This window comes from Lissotriton helveticus, chromosome 6, assembly GCF_964261635.1.
Source record: "Lissotriton helveticus chromosome 6, aLisHel1.1, whole genome shotgun sequence".
NCBI classification, from domain to species: domain Eukaryota; kingdom Metazoa; phylum Chordata; class Amphibia; order Caudata; family Salamandridae; genus Lissotriton; species Lissotriton helveticus.
The window spans coordinates 2,050,127,053-2,050,148,270 of record NC_136067.1 but is presented as its reverse complement, the minus strand read 5'-3'; the positions used below and the strand labels follow the sequence as shown (position 1 = coordinate 2,050,148,270).

Below are 21,218 nucleotides of genomic sequence, written 5' to 3'. Positions count from 1 at the left end.
CCTTCAGACCAGGGGCACCTTTGGGAAACGTTTTAGAGGGTTTGGCAGATCTTCTTTTTGTTCCTACAAGTCAACTCAGCCGCAGCAAAACACACTGTACAAGGCGTACAGGGGCAGACAGAGAGCTCGTCCCAGAGGTCGTCAAGTCGCCTCCTCCTCCTCTTCCTCTTCCCCTTCCCAGCCCCCTGCCAACGCAGCAAAGCAGCCCTAGATCCGCCATTCCGGATCATGTGGGCCCAGTGGGGGGTCGGCTTACCCATTTCCTACGAGATTGGGAATTGATTACATCAGATCTTTGGGTTCTCAATCTCGTGGGGAATGGGTATGCTCTTCCCTTTAGGGAATTTCCCCCAAATTACCCTCCTTGCCAGGGTTATTGTTCGGAGGACCACCTGCTTCTCCTGCAGGAAGAAGTCCTGGCGCTGTACAGAAAAGGTGCGATAGAGGTGGTTCCGGAGCAGGAGAGATGTCAGGGATGCTACTCCCGGTATTTTCTGATCAAGGGTCTTTGGTCTCCAGAGGAAAGGTTGCTTCACATCAACCTTCTAGAGTTGCGGGCGATACGTCTGGCACTCAAGGCCTTCCTCCCCTCCCTTCACGGTCAGTCAGTTCAAGTCCTGACGGACAATACGACCGCGATGTGGTATGTGAACAAGCAGGGAGGAGTGGAGTCGCAGTGTCTCTGCAGAGAGGCTCTGCGCCTCTGGTCCTGGGTTCAGGACCATCAGATTTGTCTGATGGCAAATCATCTGGCCGGAGTTCTGAACGTTCGTGCAGAGACACTGTCGGTAGTTCTCCGCCGACCACGAGTGGAGGCTTCATCCAGAAGTAGTTCGTCACGTCTTTCAGACGTGGGGGACTCCTCAGGTGGACCTGTTCGCCACTCGCGAGAATGCTCACTGCCCGTCTGTGGAGACGTCGCTGCCCTTACCTCCTCGCAGCGACGTCCGAGCGTGGGGGTCCTGTCCCCCGCACCTGGTCACATAACGTCCCGGTCACCCAGGACATGTTCTCTCTTTTTTCCCTTGCAGGCTCCGACACAGACAGCAGACCACGGTGAACCGGAAGCGATCTCCCGCGACCCCGGAAGCGACGACCCGGAACCAGCCGCCTCTGACCCCGGAAGTGGTGGGACGGACTTCGACCCGGAAGGTAGAAAAGACCGAGGAAGGGAAGGAGAGGCGTTCCAAGCAGCCGACTCGTGGCAGGAGACAGCGGGAAGCGAAGAACCCCCGACAGCAAGAGGAGCAGCGCGGCAAGACCGAATCGAGGACGAGGAAGAGGAGGACGTCTGGACTGAAGACTGGTGGCGTCCTCAGGAGGTGGTTGGAGAGCGGCCGCAACTCGGATGAGAGTTGCGGCGGGGCACGTGAGTACACACCATCCTTTCTCAGTGCCCCTTTCTTGTATATAGTTGTAGATATCGTAAAGTTACGCTGCACGAGCACAAGCACTGTATATTGATCTCTTTTCACGTGCACTGTAAAGAGTCGAAACACCACCCAGCACCCGTCATCCGCTCTTTCCCCAACCCTCTCTCACTAGTCTTGTCCTACCTCCCTGACCATCCTTACCGCACCGGCCATTTCTCGTTCCCTCACTCCCTGGTGTGGGTGGAAGTGCTCCAAAGTCCATTTCTGATCCGGACTAACGCCCATATACTTCTCTCCTTTCCAAGCCTCCGAGGAGTCCCAGTACCCAATTGGGAGAAGACTGTACCCGTCCGAAGGAGAAGACCGGATCCCCTACGGCCTCATCATCCCTTGTCATCAGCCTGCAGACCCACCCTACACGTCCCGCCGGAACCCAGAAAGCAGCTCCCCACCCCTTAAGACTTTGTTCACTTCTTGCAATAAAACAACTACTGAGCATAGCTCATTATATCCGGCCTCCTCGCCTGTTATTCCGGTCTGCCCAGCCCACACGTCCACACCGTCATTCTGCAGCCTCCAGTTTCCGATGCACGGAGCCTTGGGGGACGTGTTTCAGTTGAGTTGGGACTCGCAACTCCTTTACGCGTTTCCTCCCATACCTTTGATTCCTCGGGTTCCTCGGAAGATACGCCAAGACCGGGCCCAAGTCATATTGATCACCCCGGATTGGCCAAGAAGGGTGTGGTATACAGATCTTCTCCACCTCTCCTCGTGCCCTCTGCTCTATCTCCCTCACAGGGCAGATCTCCTCTCCCAGATGGAGGGGCAGGTTCTACACCCCCACCTCCAGACCTTACACCTTCATGCCTGGAGATTGAACGGGAACAAAAGGGGTTAGGTCCTTTGTGTGGTGAGGGCTAGACCTAGTAACAATAGTAAACAGCACAAAATGCCCAAACCACAGTGATTCAATACCATTTTTTGATATAGGGTAAGAAACACTTTATTGTTGCTTCCCTGGACACCATTATTTTGTGTCAATCATTTTATATTTTTCTATAATTTGAAAAAAATTGCTGACAGAAAAAGAAACATTGATTGCAAATGTTTACAAATATTTACAAAACTAAACGAATTTTAGCAAACATTAAAGGCAAAGACTACACATTTAGAAAACATTAGAACACACATTAGAAAATATTCTCACATCAGACATTGTTGAAAAAATAAATACAAACATTTCAATTACAAACGACCCCAAAAAGTTTTTTTACAAACACTGAATGAGAGAAACTGGGGGTTGGGAAGATAGATAATTAAATGTCTTATATAACTTTTAACGCTGGACCAGCCGGTCCTAGCTTTAGTACAACAGTAATACTTTGTATCTCCCAACCAATACTGCCGACGCGTTTCTAGACCAGACTGGAGTCACTGGTCTGTCATCAGGGCTGTATGTATCTTGTATCTGTGGGATACAAAAGCAATGTTTTGCTTAATCTAGTGTGTGGGCTCCTTATTCTCGTGGAATAGCTGTAATGTCAGTGTGCGCTACATACCAAGGCTGCTCAGTGTAGAATTTCAGAGGGGGTCTTCTGGAGGTCCGTTTAAATGAATAACGTGGCCAAGCAGAGAAGCCTACAAGAGTTTAAGGGATGTTTTTAGTTTTTATAATTACGTGAGTGGTACAATATATTCACTAGCTGAAACATTTTAGGAAGTTGGAAGCGTACCTTTTACTTCAAGTAGCGCCGAGTGCTGGCAGGATCCATTAGAAGCGGCGTAACCATCAGTTTGGGTTCTGAGAAAGATTGACATTCAGACGCTTAGCGATGTGTGCATTGTGTTAAACACTCGCTTGGGGAATTTCAAAAAAGGGGAATTGCCTACCTTGAATTAATCTCTCATTTGCGCATGAATTGAGTTGTTAATTTCAGCGTTCTGTAGGAAAAAACAGAGCGCGGCCTTAGTAGATTATTTTAACTAGTTCAGAGCTCAGCTAGCGCGTATTAGTGCAAGTGGAGCAAATACCTGTGGCTGGAGCTGCTGCTCTGTGCTGCAGGATTCAGATTTCTCTCACTAAAGATGGCCGCCGCTATTTCTTGTTTGTTATATGCAAAAGCTGTACTGATGCATTGTGGGGCATGTAGTCCTGTGAATCGCATTTGCTTGAAGTAAGAGCTGTCAACAGCACCTTATCCTGGTTTAAAGGTAATAGGTACGTCCTTCCAATTATTTATGTGTTTTAGAAAAAGATGAAGGCGCTCAATTGTGCTAGAATTTTGGGTGGCTTCTCTGGGTCAGTGACCTGTTTTCATACAATTAAGGACCAAGACCAACGGGCAAGCCAGGGATGTCTAACCGATGCAAATCAGGACAGATGTGTTCAACTATGCGCTATCTCAGACAGGTTGTTCAAGCAAGTCAACCGATCGCGGATTAAGAAAAAGGTCATGTCTGCTCCAATGGTGGAGCATTTTTGCGAGAAGTCCCATAATGAGCAAGAATTCAAATGGTCTGTCCTGTACACTGTAAATTCCAGGTCAAAATGCCATGACGCCGAACGCGCTCTGTTACAAAAAGAAGCGTATCTGATTTTAAAATTCAATAGTGCACAGACTGGTTTGAACAACCTGTCTGAGATAGCGCATATTTGAACACATCTGTCCTGATTTGCATCGGTTAGACATCCCTGGCTTGCCCGTTGGTCTTGGTCCTTAATTGTATGAAAACAGGTCACTGACCCAGAGAAGCCACCCAAAATTCTAGCACAATTGAGCGCCTTCATCTTTTTCTAAAACACATAAATAATTGGAAGGACGTACCTATTACCTTTAAACCAGGATAAGGTGCTGTTGACAGCTCTTACTTCAAGCAAATGCGATTCACAGGACTACATGCCCCACAATGCATCAGTACAGCTTTTGCATATAACAAACAAGAAATAGCGGCGGCCATCTTTAGTGAGAGAAATCTGAATCCTGCAGCACAGAGCAGCAGCTCCAGCCACAGGTATTTGCTCCACTTGCACTAATACGCGCTAGCTGAGCTCTGAACTAGTTAAAATAATCTACTACGGTCGCGCTCTGTTTTTTCCTACAGAACGCTGAAATTAACAACTCAATTCATGCGCAAATGAGATTAATTCAAGGTAGGCAATTCCCCTTTTTTGAAATTCCCCAAGCGAGTGTTTAACACAATGCACACATCGCTAAGCGTCTGAATGTCAATCTATCTCAGAACCCAAACTGATGGTTACGCCGCTTCTAATGGATCCTGCCAGCACTCGGCGCTACTTGAAGTAAAAGGTACGCTTCCAACTTCCTAAAATGTTTCAGCTAGTGAATATATTGTACCACTCACGTAATTATAAAAACTAAAAACATCCCTTAAACTCTTGTAGGCTTCTCTGCTTGGCCACGTTATTCATTTAAACGGACCTCCAAAAGACCCCCTCTGAAATTCTACACTGAGCAGCCTTTGAGGTGCCGGGTTTTTAGGAACCCGGTGGTGCCAGGGGACAACACCCGAAGACCTCTGAGTTCTCCCTTGTTCCGGACCACAGAAACAATGAGTCTTCTAGTCGCAGTCCGAGATCAAGTTTTTATTGGTAGCTACCAAGTAACACGTGTCCTAGAAGCACGACAAACACGGGTCATGTATTCTCAGGAGACTGTACGTGTTCGTTTTTACAGAACCAGTCTTCTCCTTTTATACAGAAATAATGGCTTCAAGCAAGAATTCTTGAGTTTATGATATGGCTGTAAACATATTTCTGTAATAATACAAAGTGCGGCGTCACGTAAGCAAACCCACATTTTAGATGTCCAGTTCGTGACAGATTACCCAGCAAGATCCGGGACTCCCATCAGATATCGATGAAACACCAATAAAGGCAGGTACCACCCAGTCATAAAACTGGCCATAAAGAAGAAGTATGGACAGGTGCATGTTTGTAGAAAGCATGTTCTGTATGGGGTGAATGGTTTGTGGAATGTTATGTGTCGATAGTATCGTATTCGGCCACTGGGCGGGGAGCCGCCCAAACAGGTTTGGCTTAAGGCAATGGAGTCAGTTTGGACAGGTCAGGGGGAAGTCAGGGAAGGTGGACGTGTCCTTTTGGATCAAGCTCGACCTTTAATTGACTTAACATGAGGGCAAGACGTAAGATGGATGCCGTTCACAAAATGGAGTCTAAGGGATTGGGACGGAAACTACGATTTAGGGGTGTTGGCTACCCTCGATTGTCACGCAAATACATAGGAATGATGTCCTAATCATTATCGGTTCACGGACACTAAATTCGTCAAGGTACGTTGATATTTTGTGACGCGGGTATTGGACCTCGATATTGGGATAACAATAGGGTCCAGATTTTCAGAACCACACCTTGGTATGTAGCGCACACTGACATTACAGATATTCCACGAGAATAAGGAGCCCACACACTAGATTAAGCAAAACATTGCTTTTATATCCCACAGATACAAGATACATACAGCCCTGATGACAGACCAGTGACTCCAGTCTGGTCTAGAAACGCGTCGGCAGTATTGGTTGGGAGATACAAAGTATTACTGTTGTACTAAAGCTAGGACCGGCTGGTCCAGCGTTAAAAGTTATACAAGACATTTAATTATCTATCTTCCCAACCACCAGTTTCTCTCATTCAGTGTTTGTAAAAAAAAAAATGTTTGTCGTTTGTAATTGAAATGTTTGTATTTATTTTTTCAACAATGTCTGATGTGAGAATATTTTCTAATGTGTGTTCTAATGTTTTCTAAATGTGTAAATAGTCTTTGCCTTTAATGTTTGCTAAAATTTGTTTAGTTTTGTAAATATTTGTAAACATTTGCAATCAATGTTTCTTTTTCTGTCAGCAATTTTTTTCAAATTATAGAAAAATATAAAATGATTGACACAAAATAATGGTGTCCAGGTAAGCAACAATAAAGTGTTTCTTACCCTATATCAAAAAATTGTATTGAATCACTGTGGTTTGGGCATTTTGTGCTGTTTACTATGGAGATTGAACGGGGCAACCGGATTTCCTTTTCTCTCCCACACAATGTGGTGGATGTCATTTTGTCAGCCAGGCGTGACTCCACTAAGTCCATTTATTCCTATAGATGGTCAAAGTTCGTTGCTTGGTGTGGGGAGAAGTCCATTGACCTTTTAAGGGCTCGTTTGTCCAATATTCTTCAATTTGCTCTTTCCTTGGCCCAGCAGGGTTTTGCGGTGGCAACTATTAAGGGTTATTTGTCGGCCTTATCGGCTTTCCTTTGTTTGCCTGACCAGCCCTCTTTGTTTAAGTCGCCTATTGTTTTGCGATTCATCAGGGGCCTTACCAATAAATTTCCTCCTACTCCTTTTATTGTGCCTCAATGGGACTCGAACCTTGTTCTTACATTTTTGATGGGTTCTTCTTTTGAACCTTTACACTCATGTCCCTTGAGACTTTTGTCTTTCAAAACGGTCTTCCTGATCGCAATTACCTCAGCAAGGAGGGTAAGTGAGCTTCAAGCTCTTAGTTCAAAGCCCCCGTTTTTGTCCATTCATGCTGATCGAATGGTTCTTAGGACCAGGGCTGCTTTTCTGCCAAAGGTGGATACTCCTTTCCACCTGGGGCAGTCCGTTACCCTCCCTACCTTTTATCCTCCCCCTCACCCTTCCAAGGAGGAGGAGAGACTTCACCACTTAGACCCTAAGAGGACGGTGAGCTTTTACCTGGACAGGAGGAGAGAGTTCAGGTCAGATGGCCAGCTGTTTGTTGGATTTACTGGCTGCAGGAAGGGGAAGGCTGTGCACAAGCGCACGCTCTCAAGATGGATAATTTTATGCATCAAGATCTGCTACTCACTGGCGGGTAAGGAACCTCCAGGAGGGCTCATTCCACTAGAGCTAAGTCTGCAACATCTGCTCTTTCTAGAGGTGTGCCTGTAGAGGACATTTGCAGAGCCGCGACTTGGGCCTCCCTCCACACTTTCGCAAAGCATTACTGCTTGGATTCCGAAGTGAGTAGGGACGGCCACTTTGCGCGCTCTGTCCTCCAGGATTTCTTGGTATAGCAGAGTGGACACCCTCCTCCGGGAATAGGGACTGCTGTGGGAATCTATTCACAAGGTGAGGAATCCACTGGCAGATGTATCTATCAGAAGAACAAGTTACTTACCTTCGGTAACGCTTTTTCTGGTAGATACAGTATCTGACTGTGGATTCCTCACTGACCCACCCGCCTCCCCGATGTCCACTCTTCTATATCTGAGTATCTATAATGTATTTACTTTATTATCAAGGTATTGTTCATTTCAAATGTTTGGTTGCATTTGTTTCACACTGTGTGTGTCACCTTGGTATTTGTGTACTGTGTATATTGTGTGTATTTCTACTGTCATTGGTCCGTCCGTGTGCCTCGAAGGCACTGAAAAAAGGGTGGAACTGATGTCATCACGCCGGCGTGGGCCTATTATGGTGTCGGTGACGTCAGCGGAGACGCGTGCGATGCCGTGCCTCTGTGACGTCGGTCCACGTCGGCGCAAAGCTACAAAAAGAATTTCCGAATGCTGCTGACGCAGGGGGATATTCACAAGGTGAGGAATACACGGGCAGATACTGTATCTACCAGAAAAAGCGTTACCGAAGGTAAGTAACTTGTTCGTTAGGTAGTGTGATTGTTCTGTTGTATGAGGTGGTCGTTTTCTTGCTGTGTATGTAGAGGGATGCTTTGGTGGATATAATGGTGCTGTTGTGGTAGTGTATTTTCTGGGATGTGGTAGTGTGGTGAGGTAGATGGTGAAGCGTTATTCTCAGATGGAAGAGTAAGCATACGGAATGCAGTACAACTGTGTGTGATAGTGTCAGGTAGTGAGTCACTGTGTGCTGCTATAAGAAACTTTTATAGTTATGAAAGATGGTAGTTCAGTGTAGGAGTGTTAATGTGGGGGCAGTCTAGAGCAGGCAGGGTCCCTATTCCCCTAGAGATAAGGTGTGGGTGGCAGTGTGGTTGTATTGTTAGTACTAGGATAGCAATACTATGTTGTGGTTGATAGACCTTGTGGTGCACAGTGGTAGTACAGAGGATTAAATGTGCCAGAAAGTCTGATGATTAATTTTAGGTTAAATATGTAAAATGTCCCTATGTATTCTCCATGTATTTCCGTAAAGGTACTCCAAGCAGAATGATAGACCTAACCGACAGTATCAGGTGGTTTGAGAGAAATGCTCTTATGTTGCTTAACTTTTTCAAACACACCTCAGCAGTTATAACCTTCATTTAGCTATAGTGGCTCCTACCCACAGCTTCTCAATCTTTGTAAATCGTGAGTTGGTGGCACTTTTATTTAGTCATTACTGACTTGACCATATTCTTCTTTCTTTTAAATTCATGCTCAACAGAATCCAGTATGTGCAGCGTGTAGAGCATTAAATCATTAGGAACAGGATAGAAGGAATCTTTTAAGTTTGATTATTACATTTATTTGCTTATGATCTCAAACGTGCCTTCTTTATTTTTCGTGACCAGCCCATTTATAAAGCTGAGCTTTTGCAGTGCTCTGCATTAGCCGATCCACCCAACAGCAAGCCCGCAGAAGAAGAGCAACAAGACACCAGTGAGAGTGCACAGCCTGCTCCAGTCGATAGGTCGTACCAGTCAGCAATCACCAAATATTCCATCCTGTACCAGGACACCGATCTGGTAAGAAGCACTGTTTCAGGAGTATTTGATATTGAATTAAAAGTGACATTTGGCAATAATGGGGTCTCCAAATAATTGTTACATCAGTGTTCAGAAACAGCAGCATACCTTTATACTGTTTTATTGCTGAAATTGGTGAGCCGGGTCTTCATACAAGATTCTGGTGCCATTCAGGGAGGAATTAAGTTCTTTATTTCATGTTAGGCCCTTGGTCTACAGCCACAGCAGGTGGGACCTATGAGGGCTCCGTCCTCGCTCCAGCTGTCCCTAAGTCTTGGAAAATAAGGGCAGACAGGATAATACAGCTATATATTAAAGCCTTCACTAACCATTAAAGCTACAAGAGACTTTACGTCAAGATGCAGTAAAAATGCAGTAACCTGGTTTAATGAAATAAAAGATAAATGTGTGTAAAGCAAAAATATGGCAACACAAAAAGATGATGGACGGAATGCTGAACATTGTCAAATATTCACCCACAGACCTGGGTTAAACCCATTATTTTTTTGTTCACCATGCCACCCCAGGTTTTGCCCAGCCAAATGCAAATCAGTCTTGACCCTACTCCCCATGAGAATAGTCCAGCCCAAACTGCTAGCCAGGTCCTCCCTGGACCAGAAACAAGCATCCTGGGACCGGTTTCAGGGTATCACCCCATATCAGCCAGGCTCCATTAAATCCAGTGACACATTGAGCGCGGAACCCGCGTCTGGGCATACCTTTCCCACTTAGGGCAACTATAGCAACACAAAAAGATCATGGACGGAATGTTGAACATTGTCAAACATTCACCCCAGCCACAGATATGGATTAAATCCAGTGTCAAGACAAATTTGCATATGGCTGTGTCCAAACTGGAATGGCATGGTGAGCAAAAAATCGATATATTTAGGCCCAGATCTCTGTACTGGGGGTGAATGTTTGACAATGTTCAGCATTTCAACCATCATCTTTTTCTGTTGCTATAGGCAGAAATATGTATTTAATTGATATAGTGCCCCAATGCTGCTGAACTCTGTGGAGCAATAAGTTATGAATTTGGGTGTTGCTCTACTTGTTTACAACCTAGGTAAAATCACTTTTGGCAAATTTGGATTGCTAGATATCTGCTTTGTTAGTAAACTTGCAAATTATGAAATTGAAATAGTTCAACCTACTGAATTTCCAAATACATGTGTTCATGAATGCATCTCACTTGGGTGAGGCGCTTACCTAGAGGGAATTTTTTGTCCTTATTAATAATAATTTATATAGTGCTGAATCAAGCTAATGCTTTTTGGTATGACAAGAATAGTTGTGCTATGTAAATCTGTTGAAAGTGATTCCATTAACTTTAGTGCCATTTTATACCCCAAATTAAAAATATCTACATTCTGATAGACTGCACCCTCACTTTCATTGGAACGTTGTGAAAGGAATTGATGTTGTTGTACTACTGAACAGTTCTTGGTGACGGTTATAGGTTGCCCATGTAGTAGAAGATATTAATGTGATGGCAGATGCCCAGAAATCTGAACAAAAGGACTTTTGACTACATGTTTACAATATGTCATTCACTTGTGGATATCTTTGTTACTTAAAACAGCAATACATGGCTCTTCAGTTTAAGGGAGTTTTTCACGGAATGGCAATAGGAGATGCCCTCTTGATTGTCGGTCTAGTTAAGTATGCCACCTGCGCAAATTGTAAGGATGATGAGGAAGTTAAGCATCATTTTGATGACACTCTGACCATACCCCAAGTGGGTGCGTGGGAAACTACTTTAAATTCAAGTATATCAGAGCTTCCCTTGAGTCCTGGCACCCATTTTCAACAGGTAGGTAGCCAACCATGTAGTGGTGGAACTGGAACGTTCCAAAGCTGTTAATTCAGAGCTTTGTGTGACAGAATTGTGCAAACATACGTCCATGATATTCAACACTACTCTTTTTCTGCAGGTACAAATGCCTTCTAGCATAATATCCTGCATAAACTTTGCCTTTCTTGTTTTGTAACAGTCATCTTGTGAAACCCTGTGCGGTGTATGCTAACACCACTTTAAGGTTTCTCCAAAATTGGTTTGCCTTGCATTAAGAATAAGGTAGCACTGATCACACTGGAGGCATTGAATTTCATTGTTAGAAATACAAGTCAGGAGGGTATCAACAGCATTTCATCCGCAGGGAAGGTTGCAAAACATTCTTTCCGCTGGTTAAGTAGCATGCCTTACTACCAAAGGGCTGTCCATCTCCTTCATTTAGAGGGCCCCCCACTGAAACTACGCGAGTAGGGTGTATAACGTAACCTGTTTCAGCTATATCTACCTGGGAGCCAAAAGCCATATGGTGACCAAGCTGTCTTAAGCTCTAGAGACTCAATTTTACAGGGGAGTTGAGTCCAGGTCCCCTTCTCTGAGTAATAGTCCTAAGCCACTCTGTAGTGTGCTATTGATCCAGTGTCTCCTCTTAAACTGGGTCTGGTGGCTCAGTGGATTAATGCATCCACTGCAGGGGCCTGTGCCCCATCGCATGGTCACAGGTTCAAATCCCGGCGGGTCCACTCAGCCTTTCATCCATCTGAGGTCGATAAAAGGAGTACCACTGGGTTGGGTAACAATAAACATCTGTTATTCTGCGCCAGGATACCCCGTCGGGGGTGAACGTGCGCTTTACAAATACACGTAAGCACAGTAGTTCTTGCTTGTTATCCTGCGAAGTTGACTATGTCTCCCTAACAGGAAGCGGCTCAGGTGACCAGGTCTCCTTTCTTTCAGCGACACCGGGAATTTACTTTGTCTCTGTTGCATTACCATCATGAACAGTCATGTCTATCTCCTGACTTCTTGACGATCGCTGCTTTGCTAGAGCTCCGAGAATGAACAGGAACAACTTATAGAAAAATATATATTTTCTGAAAATAATTAACTCTCAAAGTTATGCCTTTTAAGAAACAAAATGTTATGTCTTAATATTAGAATTGCACTCGTCAGTGCTTAACACATTAGACTGAAATGCCCAAATCGCCCTCTGCAGTCCCAAATAAACCATAATGTGGACACTGCTTCCTTAACCCGTTGGCTGCGTCGAACGTTCAGCTCCAGTGCTGAACGTTCGAAAAATGGGTGGGGCAGCGTCGGCCAACGGACGTGCGCAGCACTACCAAGGTAGTGCTCGCGACGACCGTTGGCCGACGGCAGCACCCAACGGGTTAAGGAATCGGAGCTTCACTATTCCAGAATGCACATCAGTGTCAGGCAGTTATTTTTCAGTAGACAAGTAGTAATATGTCCTGCAGTTCATATTGTACCTTATAAGGATGTTTGTGTTGGAAGGTTAACATGCCATCTCCACGACATACATAACTTACTAGGTTTTCTACACATCAGTGTGAACCGAGTGCTGCATATCAGTGCCAGTTAAGAACAAGGCTTTCTTAATGGTAATGCAGATGTTTTGTGGAAGCATCAGCAGAAGTTGTGAAACCCATGTTGACATTTGTCATTAGATTTTCTAAGGACATTTCCAAAATGTATAGGTAAGAAAATGTGGTTGCTTGCAAGACCCATCATTTTAGTGCAATATAAACTGAAAATTAATTGTGATGCCTCTGCTGAGTATGGATTTAAATGTATCTGGAACTGTAGGCACACAGACCCACGTACCTGTCACTAACCCTAATGCACTGGTTTTCCCTATAAAGGGAAGTTTTGGTTATCCTTGCATTCTAAATGCATCAGAAATGTAATTAACTTTTTAGGTCTCGGCCTGCAAAAGACTGCACACATGCGCAGTCGAGCTGGCGAGATTTAATGACATAGAGGGATTTTCACTTGCGAGGTTAAGCCCTGCCCCTCTTTTCCATTGGCTGGCATCCTAAACGATGGCCAGCCATTGGAGAAGAGGTCCTAGTGACATTCTTCTTTCTCTCTAAGCCCCGTCCTTTTCAGACTGGCTTACTTGACTTACTGCTGGCGTAAAAGGTTTCTTATCTTCTTTATGGGTCCAGATGCCCCCATAAAGAAGATAAGGAACCTTTTATGCCAGCAGTAAGTCTGGGATGGACTACAAAGAGAAAATATTTTTAGGGGTATGAGCGCGAACCAGAGCGAGCGCGCCCCATGCATGCAGGAAACGTATTTTTCTTCTGTATTTCTTTACCACCCCTCTCCTGTTTCCTATCGGATAACTTAATGAACTCTGTTTCTGTTTTTAAAAGTGACCTTCTTGACTGGCTCTGTTTTCCGCCAGTCCCGGAGGCTGTTTTTTCTTCCACTCCACGGAAGGGGCCAGACCGCGGTCACTGCTGTTTCTCTTCCAGGGGATACTCATTAATAGTCATAAGCACTGAATTATCTCCGCCCATGAGCGGGAACCCGGAACACATAAACAATATACATATATATGTGTAAATATACCAAAAAGTACATAGTACTAAACTAATTATACACATATACATGTATAAGACCCATAATATGCAACCTAACATATATACATAGGCTAATAAAGCCAAACTTACACACGTTCTGTAGCATGAAAATATGCTATATATCAATGCAATAAGCAGGCATGAGCCTAAAATGCATTTCATAACCATGAAAACCTTTTATTTTCATCAAAGAACCTGTTGTAAACAATTATTAGCCTAAAAGGCTGCATATGAAAAAATGTCTGTGTACAGAAAATCAGACTGGCACCCTGCCTTTAAGGCCCCAGAGAATCTGCACACTTTGCCTTTAAGGCCTCCAGGAGAACTCTGCTCCCATAATGCCCCACAGGTGACAGTTAGGCCAGTTCTTTTTTCCGGCTTGTCCTGTGAGGAACCTGGAACTTGAGCTCGGCTAATTTTTGAGTTTTTCTGTCAGAAGTTGGTTTTTTCTTGTCTTTTTTGACAATATACTACTCTAGTGGTGGTTTAATACCTTTTTCTGACTAAACTGTTGGTGTTTTTTTGTCAGAATGCCACCTTTATCTTACAAATGTCCTTCCTGTGGGAAGATGATGTCAAAAACGGACCCACACTCTGTGTGGTTTGTCTTCCAGCTTCTCATAAGGTGGAAGAGTGTTATCACTGCCTCAACCTTTCTAATAGGACTTTAAGAGAAAGGGAGAAAATGAGGTTGCTGGGCCTTCTGTAGAGAGAGAAAGCCGTGGTGAGAAGGGCTCCAAGAGCTTGGTGTCATCTGCTAAGCCATCTTCTCAACCCAAACGTCGAAGAACAGCTTATCCTGAAGGTAGAACTAAGAAACATCGACTCCAGGGAGCGTCGCCGTCAAAAAAGGTGCGCTCAGCGTCGAGATCCAGATCACCTTCAGCCTTGTCGGCGTCGAAGAAGGCACCATCGACGTCGAGGACATCGCCTGTGAGGCAAGGTTCAGCGTCTAGACAGTCGCCGTCGAAATCCCTTTCGACGTCGAGACATCTGGTGTCGATTGCAGTAAGGACGACGTCGGGGGTGCAAGGTTCGACGTCGAAGGATCGTAAGAGATAGACGTCGAGGGAAGAGAGGCGTCCAACTTCGAAGGATCGAGTGTCGACGTCGAAGGATCCAGTGTCGACGTCGAGAGAGAGTCATCGGTCGACGTCGAAGGCGAGACGACGGTCGAGGGAGAGACGTAAGTCGTCGTCGACGAGAAAAAGGTCGACGTCGAGAGGCGAAGGAAGATCGGCGTCGAAGAGTTCGACGTCGAGACCTAAAAAGAATAGAAGGTCGAGGTCTCCATCGCGACGTAGGTCGACGTCGAAACATGCTTCGGGCTCGAAGCATGGAGTGTCAGAGTGTAGGTCTCCCCCACCTGATGAAAGGTCGGTTTCGAGACTATCAAGACCAGCCTCTCGGACCTCACTTAGGTCTTTGTCGAGGTCAGAAATAAGTCCACAACTTTTAGTGGTGTCTACACCGTAGGGTCAGCAAAAAGACAGGTCTGCGGCGGGTCAAGAGGCAGCGCACCAGGATTCTTCTGTGGTGGCGCATTCTGGTATTGATAATTCAGTGCTTATGACTTTAATGAGTATACCCCTGGAAGAGAACTAGGATTACAGGTAAGTAACTAATCCTTCGCCGCTAGTCCACTGCTAGGGCCTCGTAGCACTGTGCATGCAGGGGATCACAGATGATGTGCATGCCCTCCAGGGTGTGAGCGAGGACACAGAAGGCACTGTGTCTTGGGCTGTGACCACGACCTTGAACGAGGTTCATTGGTTTTCCAGGCGCCGGCCCTTGTCAGTTTTTCAGGTGTAAAATACAAAAGCAATAAAGACGGCGGCTGGGCAAACACATGTTGTTAGTTCTTTGGCACGCCTGTTCTCCGGATATCCACGGACAGGACAGGGTTGCGGATGCAGAGATGGGGCTCGGGAGTATAAGGTGTGGCGTAACAGGACAGTGGGGATGGCTGGGTTTCTGGTGAGGCGGAGGCGGGGGTGAGGCTTCAGCTCAGAGCTGCTGTCTTTGGAGGGGGTGGGGTTCGATTTGAGTCTCGGCGTGGTTTATCATCCTGGGCAGGGTGACTGGTCTCCTTGGGGGGCTGATGTGGAAGGGGGCAAGGGGGGGCACCGTGTTTATGCAGCCTGGGGAGGAGGCAGCGAGGAGTTTCATTGCGGAGTTAGGGGGTGCGCTGCATTTCTGCTGTTTTGGCTGCAGGAGTTTCGTGGTCAGGATGGAGGAGACGGATTGGGACGGAGGCGCGCCAGGGGGTGGGGGGTGGGGAGGGGCAGTAAATTGGACAGCTGGGGAGGAGGTAGCGAGGGGTCTAGTGGCAGGAGGGATGGGGGGGGGTGAGGCCATAGCCAGAGGGGACCGTTGCGGATGAGGCATGGGGAGTGTTTTTCCTGTTTGTGTTTGTGGGGGCGTGTATGTGTATTTGTGTGTGCATTCGTGTGTCTGTGCTCGCGTGTGTCTTGAGTGGCTGTTGATCCGTGCACACTAGGGCCGTGGTGCATGAGTGGTTAAGCGGCGGACATCTCCGCTCCCTCCTGACCCCGTGGGGGGTCAGCGGACAGCTGGGGTCCTTTAAGTTGAAAGAGTAAAGGAAACTCCTAGCGTCACATCTTTGAAGTTAGCGCTGTACACCTTGTGTGCCTGTGTGCGTGCACGTGGGAGACGGGTGTGTGCGCCCATGTGTTGGAAAGGCTGACACATATCATAAAAGAAACATCATCCAACCTGTCAATACATATCACCCCATCCCCGAAGGCGAGGCACCTCAATATCCAGGAGGTACATGGGGCTTTCGGTCTACCAATTGAATTAATGCTCTAAACACCAGAACAGAGTCCATCCACCCGCATAATGAAGCGCTGGATTCGCCAAGACCAGCGTTGGGTCTATGTGAATGCACCGGTCACAAAACGCACTGTCCTAGCTGACTCAGAGCCCTTTCTCTGGCCCTTGGGAGCTCCGTACCCTAATGCACTCCCTGCACAACATGTCCTGCTCTCTGAAGTGCCTTTCATCCGCACCTAGCGCTATATATAACACAATAACGCAGATCCAAGTGTGGTTTGTCACCGCTAGGTCTCGGTACATTGTGGCGCGTGTACTGTGGAGGGTTAAATAAATCAGTGTGTGTGTGGGGGGGGGGGGGCTCCTCTATGTACGAAGCTCCCAGGCTTCTATCAAAAGAACGATGGCGAAGTTCGTAATTCTGGGGTGCCTTGGGGGGCCGCTGGGGAGGGGGTGTGGCGTGCACAACTTGTCCTAATACTATTTTCAAGCATTTCCAACACAGACACAAATCAGTGAAACACTCTGCGGCATAAAGTAACAAGCATTACCCCTTCCTCCAGCGCTTCCGCCGCCTCCATTGCTGCTCGTCCTGGCTCCTTCGCGGGCGCCGACGCTCGTCCCCAACTTCGCCGGGTTTCCGAGGCGAAAAGAAAAACGAAACTTAAGAAGCTCACGCGCGACGCGCGCGACCAAATCCGAAAGTGCGCGTCGTAATCCGACTCTGCCATGCTGTTTGAATGCTGTGCATGGTGCGCGTGGCCAGCTCCTGTCCCCAATCCTTGTCGGCTTTTGTCGGCTGAACTGATCACAATAGTTCTCTGCGAAAACGCGCTTCGCGCGTTTCTAGCCGAGTACCAAAAAAGGAGTACAATGGCAATGTGGGCTGCCTTTGTGGATCTCACACATCAAGAAATGACTTTTTATTATGAGTTTCTCTTCCAGGGAATCTTTGTTATTAGTCGTAAAAACTGAATTGTCCTACCGCGTGTGATCCTAAGCGCTTTGTTTGAGGCATGGGTGACTGTAGATACGCATGCTGTGCATACTCGTGCCATCTAGAGTTGGTCTCTGATGTGTGCAAGTTTTTTACTTCAAAGAAGTCTTTTGAGTCACAAAGGGCTGTGACTCCTCTTGCTGGTAATGTGCCTGGTCAACCACTCTATTGTTAGATTGTCTTCTTTCTGCCGTCAAGTTTGGACATGTGCTTGCATGCTCTGGGTCGCCTGCTTTGCGGTTCTCTATTTCTGTCACACCGGTTCCTTCTCTCTGTTGGTATTGTAGTTCGATAGCTCCCCCCTTATTCCACTTATCAGGTTGACATTTGGTTACTTCGCTCAAGCAAGGTCCTGGTCAAATGCAGCCCCTCCTGGGCCTTGCACTTTGGGGCTTACCCCCGTCTTTGTCTCGTCTCGTCTCTCCAACATGCCTCGACTGTGATGGAAAGAACCCCATTCTGATATTGTCATTGCTGCCACGTGAAATATCCTCTGACCAATTTCCATCAGGTCTGCAATTTTTGCCTGTAGCCTAAACACATTAAAGCTACCTGCGGCTCCTTCCGTTCCAAGAAGACTCTTCGTGACCATCGAGCACATTGACTCGAGATGTCACGCAGCAGCGGTGATAGCACTCCAGACATCTTCGCTCCTTAGGACTTCGAGGGGGAACATCATCCACAACCATCGGCTGCAGATACAGAGAAAGGCTTTTCCCCCGAGGAAAGCTCTGGACCGATCTTGAGATCGAGGACCTTCTGCCAGCCAGCAGTCCATGAGTAAGGCACCCCCTCGACACTGTTCTCAATCTGAGCAGTCCTCTGCCACAGTGCACGCAGACACACTGGAGCACTAGAGACAGGCCTTTAGCTCACCACTGCCTGCGGGCCATGGTCAGTACTGACAAACAACTCCGGAGAGCCAAAGAAACCTTTGAGACCTACCGATCCAGTGCCAGCTACTCTGACACCAGCAGTGAGCCAACCCTCGGCGTTCACCACATCTGCGTTGGCGCCAGTCAGGACATTATTACCAAAGCCACCCTCGGAGCTGAAGACTTTGCTAGTGACCAGCAGGACCAACGCCAGCCCAGTTAAAACGATTCCCCACAATATGCGGCAGGAGATTGACGCAAGGCAGAATCACTTGGTCATCAATCCCCATACGAGCCAGGTCTTGCCCACCCTTTGGGGTCTACTGCTGTTTCGCCCTTGCAGCGCTAGCTGTCCTTAGAGGAAGTCTTGGACATTCAAATTCCACCAAAGCGGCGCAGGATTGCAGATAAGGCTACTAGCCCCTTTCTCCATGCACAACCATCCCCTCGTTCCTCAGCCTTCACCTTCCCCCATATGCTTCTGTATAGGACCTCTTGACAACACACCTGAGGAGTCTCCTCTCTCCGACACGGGTAGGCTTGGGGGAGGAAACAACACATTTGACACCCCTCCGCAGGGTGCCCCAGTTAACACCTATGTTGCAGACCCTAATCTGTACCCAGCCCGTTCCTCCCCTCTGGACGATTCCACATACGATCAGGAACTTATTGGTGGGCCCGCCTTATTTCATCAGGTGCATCCCTAGAGGAGGACTTCCTTTTTGAAACCTTCTCCTTCACTCACCGCTCTACTCAGTACATCCCCGTGCTGAAGGACATGCTATGCCATACGCCCAACATCTTCAAGGACCCCTTCTACGCCAGGCTTATAACACCTAGGGTGGATAAAAAATGTAAACCTTCCCCTCCTGACCACATTTACGTTCCTGACTGCTCCTGCCCTTCTCTCTGGTGGTCACTACTGTTCGTAAGCGAGCCAGCTCCTTGGCCAGTGAGGGTCCCTTGCCACCAGAAAAGGAGTACACCCATAGATGTGGCAGGCAAAAGGGTGGCAACACAATCAGTCAACCAATGGCGTATAACCAATTCTATTGGCATTCTTACAAGATATGATCATGCCCTTTGTGATTATATGGAGGAGCTCTTGCAATACGTCCCGTAGGTGCTCAGAAAGAGGAGACATGAAATAGTCTCTGACGGCAAGCAGATATCGAACACTGTTTTTCCCTATGCTCTAGATGCCACAGACACCACTGCCAGCGTCCTTCTAAGTAGAACCTGTTTAACATGCCTTTTGACGGCCAGCATCTCTTTAACCCACAGGCGGAACAAATGTTGAAGAAGATCATGAAAGATACAGCTAAGGCGATGGGCTCATTTCAGACACCTGCACCGCACTGCGCCTTTTGCGGCACACCCTATCGTGGAGGCCCGAAGACCACCTCCCTCGAAGCCTCCACGTCCTACCATCACACCCAGAGACATCATTCCTCTGCCAGGGGTTACTTTAAAGGGTCCTACAGGGTCAATAGTTCTAGAAGAAGAGGTAAAGGTGTCGCCCCAATAGGACCTGCATCCACCTGACCCGCCCACCCCTGACTACACAACACTGGTCAAAGGAAAAGGACGCCTCCAAAGCTTCTTTCCCACATGGCAGACCAGTGGGTTTTGGATATTATCCAACATAGTTGTTTTCTGCAGCTCACTTCCATGCCTCCCACCATTTCAGCTTGTAAACATAGACTCTCCTTAGCACACCAAAGGCTTCTCAGAGAGGATGTCCAAGCGCTCCTTCTCAAAGGGGCTATAGAACCCGTCCCCTACCATCAGCAGGGCATGGAAGTGTACACTGTACTTCCTAAATCCCCAAAATGAGGAGACCCTCAGACCCATTCTTGACCTCAAGCCCCTAAATACATAGATCCTTTCACAGCGCTTCATATAGTCCCTCTCCAGGAGTTATTCCTCTTCTCCAGCAAGGTGACCTCATGACCACGCTCGACCTGAAGCGTGCCTTATTCCACATATTGTTTGAAAAAACTAGGGAGTTAGGCCCTTCAGGAATGTGGTCTAGGATGGGCCATATAATCATCAAGAAACAACAAGATTGCCTGTACCACAATTATTTTAAGCTCTCATTATTCTCGCTTATTGGTCAAACACAACTGATTTTTGTTTGCACCGGTATTTTATTTATACCTTTTGATTTGAGTTTTTTTTAATTTGTATTTACCAAACTTTATGTATGAAAAGAAGAAAAAAGATCTGTTCTGTACAACATTTACAAACACATATATGATTATTTACAACACCAATTCAAGTCCACATTATCAATAAGAACACACTTTACATACTACATTAAAAGTACAAAACTTTACACAAGAAAAAGCTTTGCACAAGAAAAGACATTAATGACATATCTTGGATTATCACTGAGTAAATCAAAATCCAAATGTACAAAAAAACTTTTCTGATCCGATGGAGCAATTTGACCAAAAAGTCTCACATTTTCTTAAAGCAAGAATTTGGTTTCCTTATATTATTATGCTCCTTTGTTGTGCCGACGCGTTTCGAATCTAGGGAAATAAATACCCAGATTCTCATCAGGACTTCCTTGGTTTTCTGTGCAAAATGTACAAAACAGGAAAGTATTTACATGTTTGAACAGCTACCTCACTTTCAATATGTTCTACTGTCCCTTTATTAGCCTTAATAATTATACCTGGATGTAATACAAACAAATCTTTTGTTTAAACTTCAACTGGGAATTCCAGGCTCTGCTCAGGCTATCTCAAGCATCGCAGATTTGTTTGTATTGCAAGGTTCACATCAAAATGTTGGGGCGCCTTATATAGTCCTACAAAAGATTTGAATTCTTGTTTATGGACACCGATATGGGCCTTGCTTGATCATACTAGCCATATTGCTGGAAGGCGCCTACCTCAGATCTGTTGTCTTCTTTATTGGGCTTAAATCGCCGCTTTGTTTCTCAAGTACAGCTATTACCCTTTTCAGTGTACCTACCAAGGAATACATGCTGCTTTTAGTTATAAAATTCGTTTAGACATGGTGCAAACTCTGTCACGTTTACAAAAAGCGTGCCACATACCTTACGG

General features: G+C 46.4%; 1 protein-coding gene across 2 annotated transcripts in view; it reads left to right on the top strand.

Annotated features, from left to right (window-relative positions):
- The window catches only part of GTF3C2 (general transcription factor IIIC subunit 2), a 718,613-nt gene that overhangs the window by 540,411 nt on the left and 156,984 nt on the right, over positions 1-21,218 (top strand). For both annotated transcript variants that reach the window (XM_078650100.1, XM_078650097.1), the window contains exon 16: positions 8,896-9,069. In XM_078650100.1, the coding sequence (XP_078506226.1) occupies positions 8,896-9,069 (174 nt within the window). The remainder of the gene's footprint in view (positions 1-8,895; positions 9,070-21,218) is intronic.